Source organism: Tetrao urogallus, assembly GCF_951394365.1.
Source record: "Tetrao urogallus genome assembly, chromosome: 9".
Taxonomy (NCBI): domain Eukaryota; kingdom Metazoa; phylum Chordata; class Aves; order Galliformes; family Phasianidae; genus Tetrao; species Tetrao urogallus.
In genome coordinates, this window is record NC_136822.1 from 14,320,711 (window position 1) to 14,338,033 (window position 17,323).

The 17,323-nt window shown below is 47.7% G+C and overlaps 1 protein-coding gene across 1 annotated transcript; it reads left to right on the forward strand.

The window, feature by feature from the left end:
• Window positions 1–3,703: 3,703 nt before the first annotated feature.
• On the forward strand, window positions 3,704–13,503 carry PCYT1A (phosphate cytidylyltransferase 1A, choline; the record flags this gene model as incomplete). The annotated part of the gene is made up of 8 exons (XM_079539853.1): window positions 3,704–3,826; window positions 6,063–6,162; window positions 8,233–8,349; window positions 10,003–10,154; window positions 10,909–10,987; window positions 11,714–11,856; window positions 12,517–12,705; window positions 13,297–13,503. The coding sequence occupies exons 1-8, from the start codon at window positions 3,710–3,712 to the stop codon at window positions 13,501–13,503; spliced, it is 1,104 nt and encodes a 367-aa protein (XP_079395979.1). The 5' UTR covers window positions 3,704–3,709.
• Between the last annotated feature and the right edge of the window lie 3,820 nt (window positions 13,504–17,323).

Consider the following 17,323-nt stretch of genomic DNA (forward strand, 5'->3'; position numbering starts at 1 on the left):
TCCCTGGTTTTGTGCCGTCGGTGTGGGGAGTTGGGCAGGGCTGGCATAGAGATTGGGCAAGGCTGTTAAACACAGGCTGGGGAGAGATCCTGATCTCTCCCAGTAATTATGGATGGGTTAACCCTCATCTTGTAAACAGGCTTTCATCAGTTTCTGGGGGTGTCCACAATGAGTCTGGTGGTGTTAACCTCTTCTTTTCTGCTTACAGCAGATCTCTGCAGAGATGCATGGCAGTGAGATAGATCGTAAGCTAGAGGTTCTTGTGTTTTGAGAGTCTGTTCTCCTTGTAGGGTAGTTCAGGCACTTTGCAGCCTGGCAGGAGTTATCTGAAGTGACAGGACTTCTTCCTTTTCCCTGAGGCTCTTGCTTAGTGCCTTCAACGTGTCAGGGCAATTCTTCCCAGCAGACAGCTGGCAGAGTACAAAGTTTGGTAGTATTTGTCTGCGGATGAGTCAGCAGAAGAGAAATAGCTCGCTTCTGCAGAGCGGAGTGATCTTGTAGGCAGAGCAGCACATGACAGCTGCATCTGACTCTGAGTTCAGAGGGACGATAGGGGAGCGCCAAGGCAGGCAGTGCAGCGGGGACATGGCAGCACGGAGGGGCTCACGGTCCCAGCGTCAGCCTTGTGCCAGCTTAGACCTGTTGCTGAGCTGTTGCAGTCACCTCTCATTTTGTATAGGTTTTATTTTGCTTTGTCCAGCTGCCCTGGTTGTGTTGTGAAGTGGTAGAGAGGTTGTGATTTGCCCTATGGATCTGCCCTAACAGGAAGCTACTTAACTTTGCTCTTGGATAGCAGTTTCTCCCATTGAGCACAGCTCAGGCTTGCAGGATGGTGATTTCTCAGGCCTATAGAACAGTGTTGATGTTTTTCAACAGGTCTTTTTCTTTAGGCTATGCCAGTTCTTTTATCTTGCAGTTTTTCAAAAGGAACCTTTGGAGCTATCTTTTTCCCTTCCCCATCTGCTGCAAATGTCATTAATTTTAGAACAGTCTGTGTTGTACATATTTGGGGAAGCAAAGATGTGTGCTCATGTGTTCACCTCAGCTACAGATGCTGGATCGCATTGTTAGAAAGTCATTGTTTAGGGGCTATTTTAGTCATTTGGATCAAAAGAAAAAAAGTTCTAAGATAAGCAGCTTTATCACGTTAAGGTGTAATTTGTTTTTCAAAACAGTTTGTTCCCAGCTTTTAATGAAGGTGCCTTTAATACTGGGAGGAGCTCCTGGAAACACGCTAGCCACAGGGTAGAGGTTTTAAAGCTCTGAAGAGTGGTAAAATTACTGTTTAATTTCTGCAGTAGTTTAAGTAATTAACAGAACTGCGTCACTCAGGAGGTGCCCAGCCAAGCTCCAGACACTGCAGAGGCTCCATCACAAAGTCTTGGTGTAGCACTGGCACAGAGAGCACTTGTGCACCATCCGCAAGGCTTCAGCTGCGGTGTGTCAGGTAGTCACATGTAAGATTTTTTACTGTGTGCACCATGAGAAGTGGGAAAGCGAATGGAATTAGAGGGGAGAGAGTGGTGAGGTGCTGGCATTATTGCCCAGAGAGCTGTGGGTGCCCCAGCTCTGCAGGTGTCCAAGGCCAGGTTGGATGGGGTCTGAGCTGGTAGGGGGGGCAGCCAGCCCAAGGCTGGGGATGGGGATGAATGGGCTTTAAGCTCCCTTCCAACATAAGCCATACGAATGTTTATGTGAACTAGACAATTTCTGGTAGGACTGTGATGATAAAGTAAATATCTGATGCATAGTGTGCTTGCAAGATGGCAACTTGCAAAACTGAAGGAATACTTACTCCACACCCTGTGTTTTCATAGAGGTACAGTGGAAGCTACTGCATTTATGGCACAGATCTTGCCCCAGTTAAATGTTTGCTTAACTGTTTGAAGACTTAAAGCTTAGGGCTGCAAACTGTTTAAGCCTGAGTTTGCATTTGCTCACTCCCATGTATTTACCTGTTGTTAGGAAATGAGGTTAATTACTAGAATAGGGCAAATGCTGTAAACTCAACTGGCAGACATTATGAGTGAGCACTGGATGGTTCATGCAGCTGTGAAATGGCCACACGCCCTTCCTCTGTTCCCTTTGGAAGATGATAAAGCTTTTCCAGCTGCTCTCCACAGGCACTTTTGTCTTCTCCCCAGCATTTTTTGGCTCCTCGCTCACCTAAAGATTCTCTTTTCCTAATTTAGTGCATTATGTTAGGTCTAATAGCAGTTTGGGGCACGTAGCCCCAAACCAGTTCAGCTGCATTTGACCCTAATGCTGTTCACAAGGCATCATCTTGGTGATGCTCGGTGGGAAAAGCTGTGTTCTTGCATGCTATTAAATAGCATTTAATTCCTTTGGGACATTCCTTAACTCAGAGTCATCTGCTCTTGGGTAAGTTCAGTCACTCAATCTGCTTCTTAACAGCTCTCTTTCACCAGGCCTGGCTTGCTTGCTGCTGGAGGGCAGAGTTTCACCCAGTGGCCAGCACTGAGGACAGCCTCAGCTCATCCCAAGCAGGAGCACTTGGAGAGACCCAAGCACCAGCACAGATGGTGCTCAGAGCGTCTCTGCCTGTTCTCTTACCTCTCATTGCCCCACCTAGCGTGTTCCAGGTGGGTGGGGAGAAGCTTTGAATTCCACGCAGCCCTAGTGATTAGGGTGCAAAGGCATGCACATAGGCATCATTCCTGGGTGGAGGGTTCATGCTGCTCTCAGGGAAAGCAGGTCCAAAGTGCTGTTTGCTGCAGTGGGAGCTGCACCCTTGGAGCGAGCAAAAGAGGTAATACTTAGTTGCTGCACTTTACTAATAAACTTTGCAAATGCAGCAGCTGTGTCTAAACTCCTGCAGCAGCTGAAAAGGAAATGTTTGCTGTCATGCATTTTTACAAACCCATAGCTTTGCTTCAGCTGTTCTTAATGCTCCAGGGCCCTTTTGGGAAGGCTGCAGTGTACGATGACCCAGTGCAAAAGCCAGGATAGCTAACTTGCAGATAGCTGTTACGTTTTCCATCCCAAAGAGGTTGCCTTTCTGTCCATTGGTTGTATCTGCTACTGGTTGCATCCTGGTACACAGAGTTCCAGGAGTAAGTGTGCCTTAATGTGACAGGCAGCTGCTTCGCACCAGCTGAGTCACCACTGCAGGAGGAGAGAAGGTGAGGTGAGTTGGTGGTGAGGGGAGCTGCAACTCGGTCTTAGACGAACACAAAGCAGACAGCAAGTCATATTTGACGTATAGCCAAAGGTTGCACCCCTTCTCTCCTCCCCCTCTCCCTTGTCCTTCCGCTTAATGTTTGCATCCAGTATCATCAAAATGAGAGCTGGGAGAGGACTGAGTGTGCCTTGGACATGCCTGAATCGTTAGGTTGCCTTTCAGAGGCTAAAATAGCACAATTGGCCTGTACTAATGATTTATAACTTGCACTGCAACTCTTGTGTGAGTTTCTCTCGAGGCAGCTGACTGCTGTGTGCTTCTCTCTGCGGAACAGCTCCGAGTTGCATTAAGTGATTCAGTATTCCCACCAGGCACTGTTTGTCAAGCCTTGGCAGTTGATGCCAAATAGAACTGGCTAAGCCCCTTGTTAGGTGGCTGTGTCTTTGCACTGACCTTCTGTACGCTCTGCCTGCTGTTGACTGATTTTTTGCTTTGGAAGAGCTGAAAAATATATATATTTCTTTATCTACCCCTGTTGCAGCTTCTACTGGACTTGTGCTTGGCAAGATGGAGCCGCCGACCTCCTCCAGGCTGAATTCCCGAAAGAGAAGAAAAGATGGATCTGGCCCCAACGGGGCAACAGAGCTGGATGGAATCCCTGCAAAAATGTCCCGGCGCTCATTCGTAAGTAAGCAGAGATGGGAGCTGGAAGTGCTGGGGAGGTTGGGTGCTGGAATCAGAACAACAGGAAGACAAATGTGATGGGGTTTCTGTGGACTCAGAAAACAAAGGGGAGGAAAGAAGCAAATGACAGGAGCTACCCTTGCAAAGCCAGTTTGAAATCTTCCTTTGCTCGTACTAATGACACACAACGTGGACTTAAATTAGATCTGAAGCAAGTGTTGCTAAGCTGCTTTTGCAGTCTGTCCGGCTTGTTTGTACTCACTTAATCTGTTCCCAAGCAGACACGCAGATAGGTATCCACGTGCTACAAGTGGAAGCATTCACTTGGTGTAGGTGGGTTTTCTCACAGATCCACGAGGGAGAAATACTCCAGAAAAACAGAGAAGCAGCACCCGTGTCCAGCAGAAAGCAGTCCATAGGTAGGGCACCTGTAGCAGTCCAGCAGTCAAGTAGGGCACCTGTGGGTGGGCTTAGAGTTTGATACCTGCAGAGGCAGCCTATCTGAAACTGGAAAGAAAACTCTTTATTTTCCTAGTGCAACAGGAGACTCTTCCATAGGGGTCTGTCCCAGCTAATGTCAGTATGAAGAGCTGACTTAATGTTGTCCTAGTTGTGATATTGTGATGATGAGCTTTGTACAGCTCTTCTCTGCTCCTCTTCCAGAGCTCTCCTTTGTATCGTGTGCTCTGGCTGTTCTTTCTGTATCTCAGTGAGAAGCAGCTTCCATCCTGCCGCATCATTCTGGGGTCATAGTCCTTGGGGAAATACAGTGATGTCTTACAGCTCCTCTCTTTGATAACAATGTTTTGCTATTCAGTGAGCACTTCAGTCCTGTCCTGGAACATCTGACAGATTGCGAGTGTTGGGAATGGAGGCTTGAGCTATTGCGTAACGCTCATCAAAATGCATCCTGTTTCTCTTAAAGACCCCCACATCTTTTGGTGGGGAAAGAGAAGTGTATGGCTTATTCCATGGGATCGTTTGCACTTCAGTTTGGTGTCCTGTGTTAGAAATAAAACGTCTGTATATGAATCATGCAAAACAAGTAATGTCTAGACTGCTGCACTGTGCACATCAAGTTGTGTCCTGACCCTTGTAGGTGCTGTGGAGGAAGGGCAAGGTTGGCAGGAGCTTCTGAGAGTGTTTCTCTGGGATCCTCTGATAATTTTGGTAGTTTTTTTTGTCCTCTTATTCCTAGGTTCATATTGCACTACTGATGACCAAAGTGCAGCGTCTGGTTTTATTCACAAGCCCCAGATACAGTGGCAGTGAGGAAAGGAGAGGCACAGGCCTTACCAAGCAGTAAGGATCCACCAGAGGAGGTGGTGTTTGAAATGTGGGGACCTCAGTAAATGCTGATGTTAATGGAGATTTCAGCAGCATCAGTTTGCTTGAATGTTATGGTCAGCAGTTGCTTTCCCATGCGCTTTGCTTGGAGCAATGTAACAACTGTAAACATTAACAATCACAGCAGTGGTCTCTCTGGTTGCAGTGGTGCTGGGCACTGTGGCAGGATATCACAATGGATAGGAAGCCAGAGAGGAAATTGCTGATTAGCTTTTTGCCACTTGAGGTATTATTGTACTGACCTGCAAGCTTGTTTCCCAGTCTTCTGGCTCAGGAAGGAGAAAACCCATTGCTGCCTCACACCTTCCTGCTAGGAGGAAGTTGAGTTGTTTGTTCCATTATGGGAAAATCAGATCTTTTGTTGCCATTCAGAAGCCAGGAACAATACTCAGACTTCAACTGAGGTCAAGCTAGTGGATTAGAGAGGCTTTCCTGCGGCATTAGGATATATTCTGCTGCAGATTGAGGTCACTCTCTTGTTACTTATGGCTCAGAAATGAACAATGGTACACAGATTCCTTAGGGATTTGTTCTGCTCTCTGTATTGCTCTTCTGCTCGTTCATATACTCAAATTGAGGAGCTGTTACCGTTTGTATAACACAGCACAAGCTCTCAAACACACAAGCACAGCAAAGTGCTTGTCTGGATGAGCAGAGCTGTGAGAGTGAGGTTTGTTGAAGTTCCCTTTTCCCTTGCCCTCAAATTGAGGCTAATCACCCTGCGGGGCTGTTTGGAGATTTAGCACTAATTAGTCTTTCAGTGCATGTGCTCAAGTCGTGCGGAGACACAGTGAGTCACTCGGTGACTAGGACACTGCAGTGGCATTGCTGCTGCTACGCTGTGCGTTCACCTCTGCGTTCTCACCACTGACCTTCTCTGTCTGTGTAGGGACTGAGGGAGCCAGCTCCATTTTCAGATGAAGTGGAAATCGATTACAGCAAGCCGTACGTCAGAGTGACGTATGAAGAAGCGATGAGAGGGACCCCTTGTAAGTAAGAACCAGGCTTTAAGGGGAATGTATAAATGATGAACGTGGGATGGGGGGTGTGATTGCAGCCAAAGGCTTTGTTAATGCTTGTTGATTAAATAACTGTTCCTGTGTGTAAATGGGCCTGTCAGTCCGAATTGGAGCCTCTGTGTGAGGAGCTGTACGTTCACTAACAAGACTGTTTGAAATAAATATTGATGTTTTAGATGTTCCTTGTGCCTCTGACAGCTAAAGCTTACTGTCAGACCTGAACGTTTTTTGGTACGACTTAGCCCGAAGCTACTTAGATACTTTACAAGTCATCTCTTCTGAAATGGACACACAAAACCAACATACGCCTTTGTCCAGAATGTCCCATTCTAGTCTGCAGTGTCATTAAACAAAGCAGGCCAGCCCCACAGCAGGGCTGTGTCCTTTTATTCACTAAAACAAACTGGGAGAAACTGTTCTCTTTGCAAGTCCCAAGGGGAAGCAGAGACAGGACTGTCTCTTCATGGGGGATGGTTTCCCTCTCTTGTCAAACAGAGTGTACAGACAGTGCTCTCTTAATTGGCTTCTCTATTACAGAGACCCTAAGATAATAAAAATGCTGCACTTCTAATTATCAGCCTGATGCTGAAAGAAAAGCCAGCTCAGACTGAGATCTGACACCAATTTCCTGCAGTTTTTGTAAATGCAAGTGCTTTGCACGCTCCATGTTGGTTTCCCAGCTGAAAGTCTCTGTAACCTACCTCTGTAACCTCTGACACCTAAGAAGGTGTCTGATTTGATGACTATTCTGCCTGCTGTGGCTAAAATACAGTGTGTGCTTCTTGTTGCTGTTTCTGCCTGTTCTCAGAGGCTGCAGCTATTGTAGATATAGAGGAAAAGGAACGGATGTCCCAGCCAATTTCCAGAACATAATTAAACTTTAACAAAGCTATGTCAGAGTCAGCCCTCATCTGACATACAGAAAGCTCTTGCAGTTTTAGATCTCCAAATCCTTGACCCTCCAGAGCCTCACCGCACCTTCAGACAGAGGCAGATCTGCTGACAAATGACTACAAGAGGCTGTCCTCAAACTGACTCCTTTGCTTGGCTTGAGCCTGCTATCCCTCCATTTGCATCAACTTTTCCTCTTGCTGCATCCCATGCTCTGTTACTAGGCACAGACAGGGCCCTTCCTAGACCCATGAGGTTTCAGCTCTTCTGCTGAGTCTTCCTTCTGCCCTTTCCTTGCTGTGGCTTTGTTGTGCTTCTGTTCACACCAGTCTGAGTCTGTGTGATTTGAGCCAGAGAGCAGCAGGCCATTTCCAAGTGTCAGATACCAAGAATGTGTACATTTCTGTTAGCAGCAACAAGAGCTGGTGTCCCGAGTGGTCCCAAGGCACCAGAAGTTGGGAGTCTCCTGCTGTTATGTGGCAGTTACTGGTCTCAACTCTATCTCAACTTACCTTTGTGTTGACCTTGGAGAGGAGGTGCAGTTTATTGTGAGAGAGATGGCCTGGTGGTCTTTTTTTCTTCCTTATTAACCTATGGATTAAGTTGATAGTGCCAGCAGCTCAGCAGGATTGTATCTGCTTTCCTTTGGGTAGTCCAAGTGTGTTTTCAGATACAGCTGTGCACTCTGTGGGATGGGGGGGGGGAGCTGATGATGCTGGTGGGGAATCAGGACAATCTGGTCCCTTAACAAGACGTTGTAGCTGTGGCGGGGGGCTGCAGGGAGAAGGATGTAGAAAATGTCTTCAGATGCTGTCCTGGCTGGCAAGGGAAATCAGGTGCCTGGAAAACATTTTGGCCCTTTGGTAGCTCCTTGATGTGCAAGAAGTTAATGTTACATTTAGATTTCCATAGGAGGCAGATGTTCATGGTTTGCTTTCCCTTGATCTCCCTCCATCTTGTTTCAGTGGGTATGTGGTAGGTTTTTAGTCTGTCTTTGAACATGGATAAACTTCAGCTCTGCTGGGTTTTTTTTGGCCAGTTTTCTGCAACTGTCTGTGAGTTTCAGAATGTCACACAGGCATGAGCAGCAGCTGCTTCTGCAGGAAGGCACCCTCATCAATGTCTGTTCTGTCTGTTTTTTTGGCACAGTGGATCGCCCTGTCAGAGTTTATGCTGATGGAATATTTGACTTGTTTCACTCTGGACATGCCCGGGCCTTGATGCAAGCGAAGAACCTCTTCCCAAACACATACCTCATTGTGGGAGGTAAGGAGTGATCTTGTTGACTTTGTAGGAACACTGTTAACCTCTGCTGTTGTGCGTACAGACAGCACAATGGGTTTTTTGTCTTTATGGCCTTAGTGGCTGTCGTTGCAGCCAGTTGTCTTAAATCTCTCCCTGTTGTTGAAGTCTTACTGCGCTATGTTGACAGCCAGGTATGCCTACAGAAAGGAATCCTGTACCAAAAGGAAAAGGTTCCTCATCAGCCTATTCTAATCTGGCTCCTCTAGTTTGAGATGGACTCTTAACTACCTGAGGAGACGTAGCCAGGTGTATCAGCCTTTAAGAACAGGACAATAAAGAAGAAACCCTTTCTTCCGGCTGTTGCAATCGCTGCCATCTGTCCATGCAATGCCTCTGTACCTTCACCCACCTTTCTGACGTGTGCTACTACAGACACATCAGTCTGTGCACGTTGTCTCTCAGGGTGTGACCTCTGGTCAGACTGCATAATGATGTTATGGCAGCAGGAGCTGGGAGTACTTGTAACTAGTTTTCTCAACTATCATCAAGTTCTTGAAGCAAAATGAAATTCTAATCTTGTGATAGACCATCCATAACGTCTTCATGTGATTTGTTTCCCTGTCACAGATTCACTTGCTGCTGAGAGCTTTTTGCAGTGGTACTTCTGAATGTTTTATGTGTGCTCAAGTGGCGTCTGGAAAGGGAAAGGAGGGGGGAGGCTGTTACGGTTAATGAAACTTCAAAATGCTCTGAGCTTAGAAATCTTGCAGGCAGAAGGACAAGCTGGATGCTTGAATGTTGTACGTCATACAGGAAAATAACTTCAGGGAACACTGTTAACATGTTAGTGCAGCAAGGCTTGTAATCATGCTCTCTGCCTCTGGGTGACTGGTAAAGGGGGAGGACAATGAACTGCTCCCCTCACACCAGGAACTGACAGAGACAAGAGACCACAGCCTGAGTGAGTGTTAGCTCCAAGCTGGGAGCAGTCTCACCCGCTCTTTATCATCTGTTTGTCTGGAATATAAATACATCCCATAGCCTGAGACTGGTAATGCCTTGTTTACTTTTGAGTCTGATAATCATGTAAAGCTGTTTCCTTTTCAGTGCCTTATGTGCAGATGATGAAGAGTTGTTCATTGAGTTTTCCACAGAACTTAATTAAATGAACTTAATTTTCTGTGAACTCTCTTTCATTCGTTTCCCAAGTGCCAGTTTGTAGTATGCTGTTCATGAAACCAGAAGCATAGGGATTTTGTTGTTGTTGTTTTTTCCATGGACTCCAGTTTCCAGACCTGGGCCATCCATAGGTTAATAAGGAGGTTTCTGCCAGGTTGTGGAGAGTTGTCTTCTGTGTTGGCTGGTCTTGTTGGTTTAGTGTTGGAGCCTCTAGACCTTGAGAGTTTAGGGTGTAGGTCCCCAGCTTGTGCAGAAACCCCCAAAGAGATGGCCAGTTCTCTCTGTCCAGCCTGCCCAACGTTGCCCAAGGGTTTAGTGCTCTGTCACCTCTGCCTATTCCTAGTGCTCCACGGCTAGAAGAGTTAGATTTGAAGTGCCACCCTCTAACGTCATCTGGCATTGCCTGACTTAGCAGAGGTGTATGCGGGATCCTTTTGCTGTGAAGTCCTGGGGTAAGTAGCTCAGCCTCACTCTTCTCTGTGCCTCTTTCTTCAGTCTGCAGTGATGAGCTAACCCATAACTTCAAGGGCTTCACGGTGATGAACGAAAACGAGCGGTATGACGCCGTGCAGCACTGCCGCTATGTAGATGAAGTGGTGAGAAACGCACCGTGGACACTCACCCCTGAGTTCCTGGCAGAGCACAGGGTAATATATGGCATCTAACCTGCTTTGAATTTTCATCAGGTGCTATTTACGGCAAGAATTCATCCATGGAGGTGACCTCTGCCTGAGCAACCTGTTTGTCCTGAAGATCCTTAAATATAGAATGAGTCGGGTTATGGGAGCTATGTGGGGCATCTTGCCTGGAAGCATGTGCTGAGCTGGCAGATAGTGACACGGTAAAGGAGTCTGAGAGGCGGAAGAGAGTTCCAGGAGAAGTTGATGCTGGTGAAACAGGCCATAGGGAGAGCATAACGTAGGGTGGGAATGATTTCTGCAGGTTGTCTGGTCCACATGCTCTCAGCAGGACCACATTAGATCTACATCAGCTTCCCTGCAGCAGGAAACCAGGAAAGCTGCATTGTCCTATCAGCAGTTAAGATAAAGTGAAAGGAATCTCTGACATCTGTTGAACGGCTTTGGGAAGTGAGGAGGAGTCTGGGGAGTATGCTCAGTTTCCCTTGTGGAAATTAAAAAGCTATTTATGGATCTTAAAGCAGCTGTGTCTTTAGTCACAGCCCTTCTTCTTTGTTGTGTGCTAATGGGTTTTGGTAGGCAATTGCTAGTGATAACGTGGGACTACTCTGCCTTGGGTTTTTGAGAAAAAACTGTCTTGCTGTTCTCTGTCACGCCCCTGAGTGGAGGTATTGAGCAAAAAGTTACCTTCCTTCAACAGAAAGCAGGAGTCTCCATGCTCGAAGTAAAATGCTGACTCTTATATTGCTTTTTTAATTTTCAGATCGACTTTGTTGCACATGATGATATCCCCTATTCTTCTGCTGGCAGTGATGATGTTTATAAGCATATAAAAGAAGCAGGTGAGTCTGAGTCGGGATTTTTTTGCAGTGGGATTCCTGTTGAAGATCTGTTGAGTTTCTCCTATCTGGCAGGGTCACAGTGGGGAAGTGATTGTGGCCTCTGGGAACAAGGTCCATCTAGGAGGCTCTGAGGGCAGAAAGAAAAATGTTGGTTTTGGGTATTAGTTCATAAGGCCAAGACTGTTCCACATTCCAGATTAATTCTTATTATGAAGCTGAAGTCTTGTTACTGTGATTAACAATCTCCTTTTGGAAGAAGAAAATGACTTGGCTTACAGATTCTTACAGTGTTCACAGAGTGGACCCTCTAGCTGATTGCTGTAAAACTCAGTGGGGGTGCAGCTGACGTTAAGCTGTCAAAACTGAGCCATCAGAGCTTACAGTTCTACCTACGAATTTGCAGTACTCCCTATTCTGTCCTTGTCACCAGACACTTCCAAAAGCAGTTGACTGTACTCCGTAGTTTTCAAACCTGCTGAGGTGAAGAACTGGAGCTTTTTAATTAAAAGATGTATTTGTATTTCAGTAAGAAATATTTTCTGCATGCTGGAGTCTTAGATCTTCCTCATGGTCTAGAAGAGAGGAGTGTGGTATTGTACAAGGGCAAAGACGTGGTGGTGTGAGGACAGGTAGCAAGTGTGCTCATGGCAGAGGAGGTGGTTTACTAATAGAGGTGGCGGTGTGTGTCTTGCTGCAGTTGTCCTGAGTCCTGTTCTCCACCTTCAGGCATGTTTGCACCAACGCAGAGGACTGAGGGGATCTCAACATCAGATATCATCACCCGGATCGTGCGGGACTACGATGTTTATGCCAGGCGGAACCTGCAGCGGGGCTACACAGCTAAAGAGCTCAACGTCAGCTTCATAAACGTGAGTAGAAGCATGTTTCACCATAAGTTCTTGTTCAGAAAAGTTGTGGGTGCCACCTGGAGCTGCAGGAGTAACAGTGCTTCGTCAGGGAGGAAGGGCACGCTCTGTTCCTGTACTGAGTGGCTCATAGCACAGAGGTAAAATACACCACAGGAGGCGTTTCTGATGTTGGAAATAAAGTAATAAACATTTCTCTTATCGCTCTGACACTGTGCTTTTTTAAATACAATTAAGTCAAAATAAAACAGGAGAGGTAACGGCTGCTTGGCCTTAATTTGGCATGTAATTCTGCCTCTGTTTAAGAACACCCAGTAAAAAGTATTGGCGTGTCATGATACACAAGAAGACCTCCAGCAGGTCACTCAAATCTGATCAGTATATTTTATAAATATTTGCTTCTTCCTTGCAGTGTGCTTAAATAGTCCTTATCTCTGGGCTTAGTCATGCTTTGTGAGCTGTGCCAGTGGCTGCCACAAAGCATCTCACAGCCCCACTGTGTGTCTGCCATCTAGTCTAGGAAAGAAGCATCACTGAAGTGAAGAAGTGTCAAAACTCATGCAGATGCTGAGTCTTAAGCAACAGTTAGGTGTAATAGCAGAACAGAGGTGGTTGCCACTCAGATCTGGTGAGCTGTATTCTGACCCACTGCTTACTCAACAGGAGAAGAAATATCACCTGCAGGAGCGTGTGGATAAGGTGAAAAAAAGGGTGAAGGATGTAGAGGAGAAGTCAAAAGAATTTGTCCAGAAAGTGGAGGAGAAGAGTATTGATCTCATTCAGAAGTGGGAAGAGAAGTCTCGAGAGTTCATTGGCAATTTCCTGGAAATGTTTGGCCCAGAAGGCGCACTGGTAAGGAGCTGCTCTGGGAAAAGGAGGAAGGAGCTTTGGGAGGGCTGGGCAGTCAGTATGGGGCCCCTGGAGCCCGCCCTCTGCAGAACAAGGCCTCTGGTTTGTTGCAGTGCTGGCTGTGTTGCCACTCTCCAGACAAGCTGTCCCAGGCTTGGGCAGCATTGTGTCCCGAGATCCCTCACCACTGCCAGCTGAATAAAACCAGTAGCCATATGAAAAGTCTCTATTTCCCAAAAGCTGGTTTGTGAACCTTGGCTTGCATCCTGCAGGCTAGAGAGCATCCAAGAGATTGACAGTCACTTTGTCACTGGGATGAGATGGGTCTGAAGCGATGGGTTTTTGCCAGGCTGTGGTGCTGGCTGAATGTCACACACACTTCATTCTGGAATGTCACACACACTTCATTCTGGACATGCTTGGAAACGTTGAAACTGGATGCAGTATCCATAGGCCAGATCTAAGATTGGGTTCCTTCTGTTCTTATATTGCATGAAGCACTGAAGAGACTCAGCAGCACCATATGCTGCACAAGCTGTTAGTACTATCCATTTCCATCTCTGAGCCATGCTACCTTTCTGCTTCCATCACCAGAAACACATGCTGAAGGAGGGCAAGGGCCGGATGCTGCAGGCCATCAGCCCGAAGCAGAGTCCCAGCAGCAGCCCCACGCATGACCGCTCCCCATCTCCCTCCTTCCGCTGGCCCTTTTCAACCAAGACTCCCCCTTCCTCGCCAGCCAACCGCTCCAGGAACGAGTCTGCAGTCACCTACGACATCAGTGAAGATGAAGAGGATTAAACTGCCAGCCAGGATTTGCTGCGAACTGCTGATCGCTGAATCCTAAGTCCAGACCCGCTGGGGGGGGAACTCTAAATGAACAAGAGAGCCATAGGAACAGGGCTGATGGTGAGCGTAGGGCGTTGAAGGCACCCACTGCTCTTAGCAAGGGCTGCTGCCTGGAAGCACATTCAAACCTCCTTTCTCTTCTCCCCAAATTCCCTTTTTATTGTTTACGTTCTGGTGTTTTCCAGGGGAAAGATGGTTTTTATATTTTAAGAAACTAGTCTTTTAAAACACGAAGGATAGCACCGAAGCGCGGCTCTTCTTTTTGGTTTCTTTTCTCCTCTTAAATTCTCCAGGTGAAATGGAGAGTGGTAAGACCAATCTGTCCCTTTTTTCCTCCAGCTCTTCAGTCTTATATCTCCCACCCCCAGGCATTATCCATGCCACTGCCAAATGAAAGATCCCTCAGTTCCTCAACCAGCAGCACCTCAACAGCATACAGGAAGCAGCCTTGCATAGAGGCTGCTAGGAAGTAGGGACCTTTCTGCTGCACCGGTGCTGATAGGAACCCATCTGGCAGACTCTGTAGTGCTCTCACACCTCTTAGCTGAGCTTGCCAGCGTGTCACAGCAAGGGTGTGCTGGGATGGGGCAGCTGGCTTAGAGTGCATGAGCTACACCCTGGAAGAAGTCGCAGCTCCACAGCTGCACACCCTGTAAGCGTGCAGTATTTGCAGCTCCAAAGCTGCACAGGGGGCTGCAGGAGAAAGGCCTTTCCAGCCAGTCTTAACAGGACTGCTAAATCTTTTGATTTAAACATTGAGCCTTCGGTTGCTGTTGGAGAGAAGAGAGTGAATCTTTGCTTCAGGGCACTTGCTGTCTGTGCATTTCCTACGGTGTGAGAGAGCCCAGGTAGGAAATGAATGTATGTATGCCTTTGGGAAGCTCCTTGTCTCAGTCTCTGCTGTGTCATGAGTTTTACTGTCTGTCCAAACAGCACTTCAACACTGTGCTCTGTGCGTGTTTGTGTTTCAGTTGCTGGCTCTAGGGGCTGGAGCAGTCCTTAAGCCTGGTGCCATGAAGTTGCTGCTATAAGGATACAACATGACCTTGTACAGCCAACTCGCTGTCCGTGTGAGTGTGTGCAGCTGGAAGGGCACATTTCACCCCAGCAGAGGGCCACAGTCCTATGTGACAGTTCCCTGCCTTGCACAAATTTGTGCCCGTTTAGTCTGCTTCTCGAGGCAGGCCAGAGAGCCTCCGAGCACTGCAGCTTTTTGAGATTTTAAACATGTAATCTGCTCATTTGAAATCGTGGCCCTAGTCTTGCCTGCTGTTGTGTTTGTGTAGTGAGCAATGAGCTGCATGGCCTCCAGCTCTGCGTGCTGCGTGCCCATGCGCTGAGCCCCTCCTGCACTCTGTCCTGGTAGCCAGTGCTGGAGGGAGTGGGCTGCTGCCTCCCACTTGTTTATCCATTCAGGTTTGCCTGTGACATCCAAAGTCTCTGGGTGAAGCTGCTGGGCTTCTGCAGTGCTGGGAGCAATACTGCAGGGCTCTTACAAGCAGGACATGGGGTTTAGGGAGCAGCAGTTGCAAGGAGACGAATCCAAATGCTGCCGCAAGCTCTGGGCTGAGCAGTGCTGCCAGGGATGCTCCAGGGAAGGAGTGAGCTGCTGCTCATCAGCTTTTACCTTGCTGATCTGTCACTGCCCTGAGGGCTGGATGGGAACTTATAGGAAATAAATGGTTTTTGCTCCGTGCTTCTGTTGAGGCTAGAGCCTGTGTGAGAGTATTTGGGGGATTCCTGATCTGCCACTCAGTCCTCCAGCAGGGATGTGCACAGCTCTGGGAGCATGGCTGGCTGCTGTAGATTTTGAGCTGTACAGAGCGAGTACAGTCACTTGGTACAAGCCAGTTTTTACTCCCCTGGTTTATGAGTGATAAAGCACTTCATTTATATCACCCGTGTTCTTTCCTCCGCACCTTTCCCACCTCCCCTGGTTTGCCCTTCCCTCACTCTGGATGTTAACTTGCTTTCCCCAGCCAGGCCATGCTGTGTCAGAACCTCACTACTGTTCTAAACACGAGTTAAGCAGCAGTATTCTGTACTTTGGGATAACAATGGTGTTTCAGATGGTGGCTTGTCTCGTGAAGACCCTGCATATTCCTTGGTGTCTGCACAACCTGGGGTGCTTGGTAAGAAGACAGACGTGATTTTACACGTAGCTTGGAATAACAGAACTGTTTCTCATAACCAATAATCCCTGCTTCCTCCTTGCACTTAAATTAAAACGGCCACGTGAATTGTACACTAGTATTTTATTTATTGGCTTTTTAGTTTTGTGTCTCCTCTTGAATTGCTGCCTCCACCCCCAGTACTGTCTTATAAATATGGCAGAGCTTGGTCTTCGGGCAAAAGACGAGCAGAGTTCTCCAGGAACATCTTGTCTCTCTCTGACGTGTGGTGCTGCTGCTTCGGGGCTGTCCTGCGTATAACCCTCAGCCATCCCACCCTCTTCAAAAGAAGCACCTGGAAGAGAACCGAGCATGAGTTAAGAGGCAGACTGGCAAAATAAAACTTCACTTGCATGCATTGAAGAACATGCAGTCCTAGGTGGAATTTAATGCTGCTAAAGCCAGAGGCATCAGCTTCTGTGAGACAGTCCTGCCCGAGAGGGATTGTACTGGGATTACTGGGGTCCAGCTCTCGTAACCTGAGGTGGGTGCTGGAGCTGCAAATAGGCTGGCAGTAGTGAGAACAGACCTTGCCTCTTCCCCTTGTGCCCTCCAAGTGCTCACAAGGGCTCCCAGCTGTAAGAGTTGGGTTTCCTGCCTGTTGCAGGTAAGGAGCTGGTCAACAAGGTGACCCAGTCCCATTCTCTGCTCCTTGACCGTGTGCTGCATGTGCCAAAACTCATGAGCTTTCTGGGCCCTGCCGCTTGTGTTGGTGCCTACGAGGCTGTTGATGGTGGTCATGGTCTGTTGCTAGGAGTGTGCCGAGTTGTACAATCTTAGCCCTGCTCACTGAAGTATCTGCTGGCTGAGCAGTTTCACTTTGAGCTCAACAAAAAGTTGAGTCACTTCCCACTGCCCCTGGTGGGGCAGAGCTTTTCCCTGAAATGAATGAGCTGAGCAAGTACAAACTGGGAGCTCTGCCTTTCCTACTCCTCCTTTCCCCTGTGCGTTGTGCTGAGCAGAGGCCGTGTGATGGGGGGTGAGAAGTTTTGGTGGTGCCCAGCAGCAAGCTCTGCTTTTAGCACCCGTGATCTGCCCATCTCTGACCATCAGTTGGTCGTGCTCTCCCTTCCAGCCCCACCTGCCTCAGGCTGGCTCTTCCCACTCAGCGTCCACTGTACTGGTTTGTCTGTATGGCCCTATGTGCACAACTCTGTGTCTTACTTGTGCTGGAGTTGTTTTTGTTTTTTTTTTTTTTTTTGTTTATTTTGCATCTATGATTAGCCAAATAAATGCAAAATCATTTTACTCGCTGTGTGCCACGTCCCTTCTGCTGTTCTAGCACAGATGTATTTTCCTCATCTTCCATTTTAGCCATGGTTTGAAGAAGAGGCTTTGGGGATTTTCTACCTCACCACCTGAAATTGTGTCCTGCCCATCAAGGACAGGAGGAGATCCAATCCCAGCCACCACCACCACAACGCGTGTACAAAGTTATCTTTATTGAGTGCCAACCAGGAACCCCCCAGACTGGAGGGCTGCTTCCAGATCCCAAAATGTCCTTTCCCCTTCTGCTGCCTTTGCTCCCAGCAGGCTTCAAAGGTTGTGCTGGGCTGGCAGCACACTGGCAGCTCTGCCCTTGCACCCTCCTCTGCTCACAC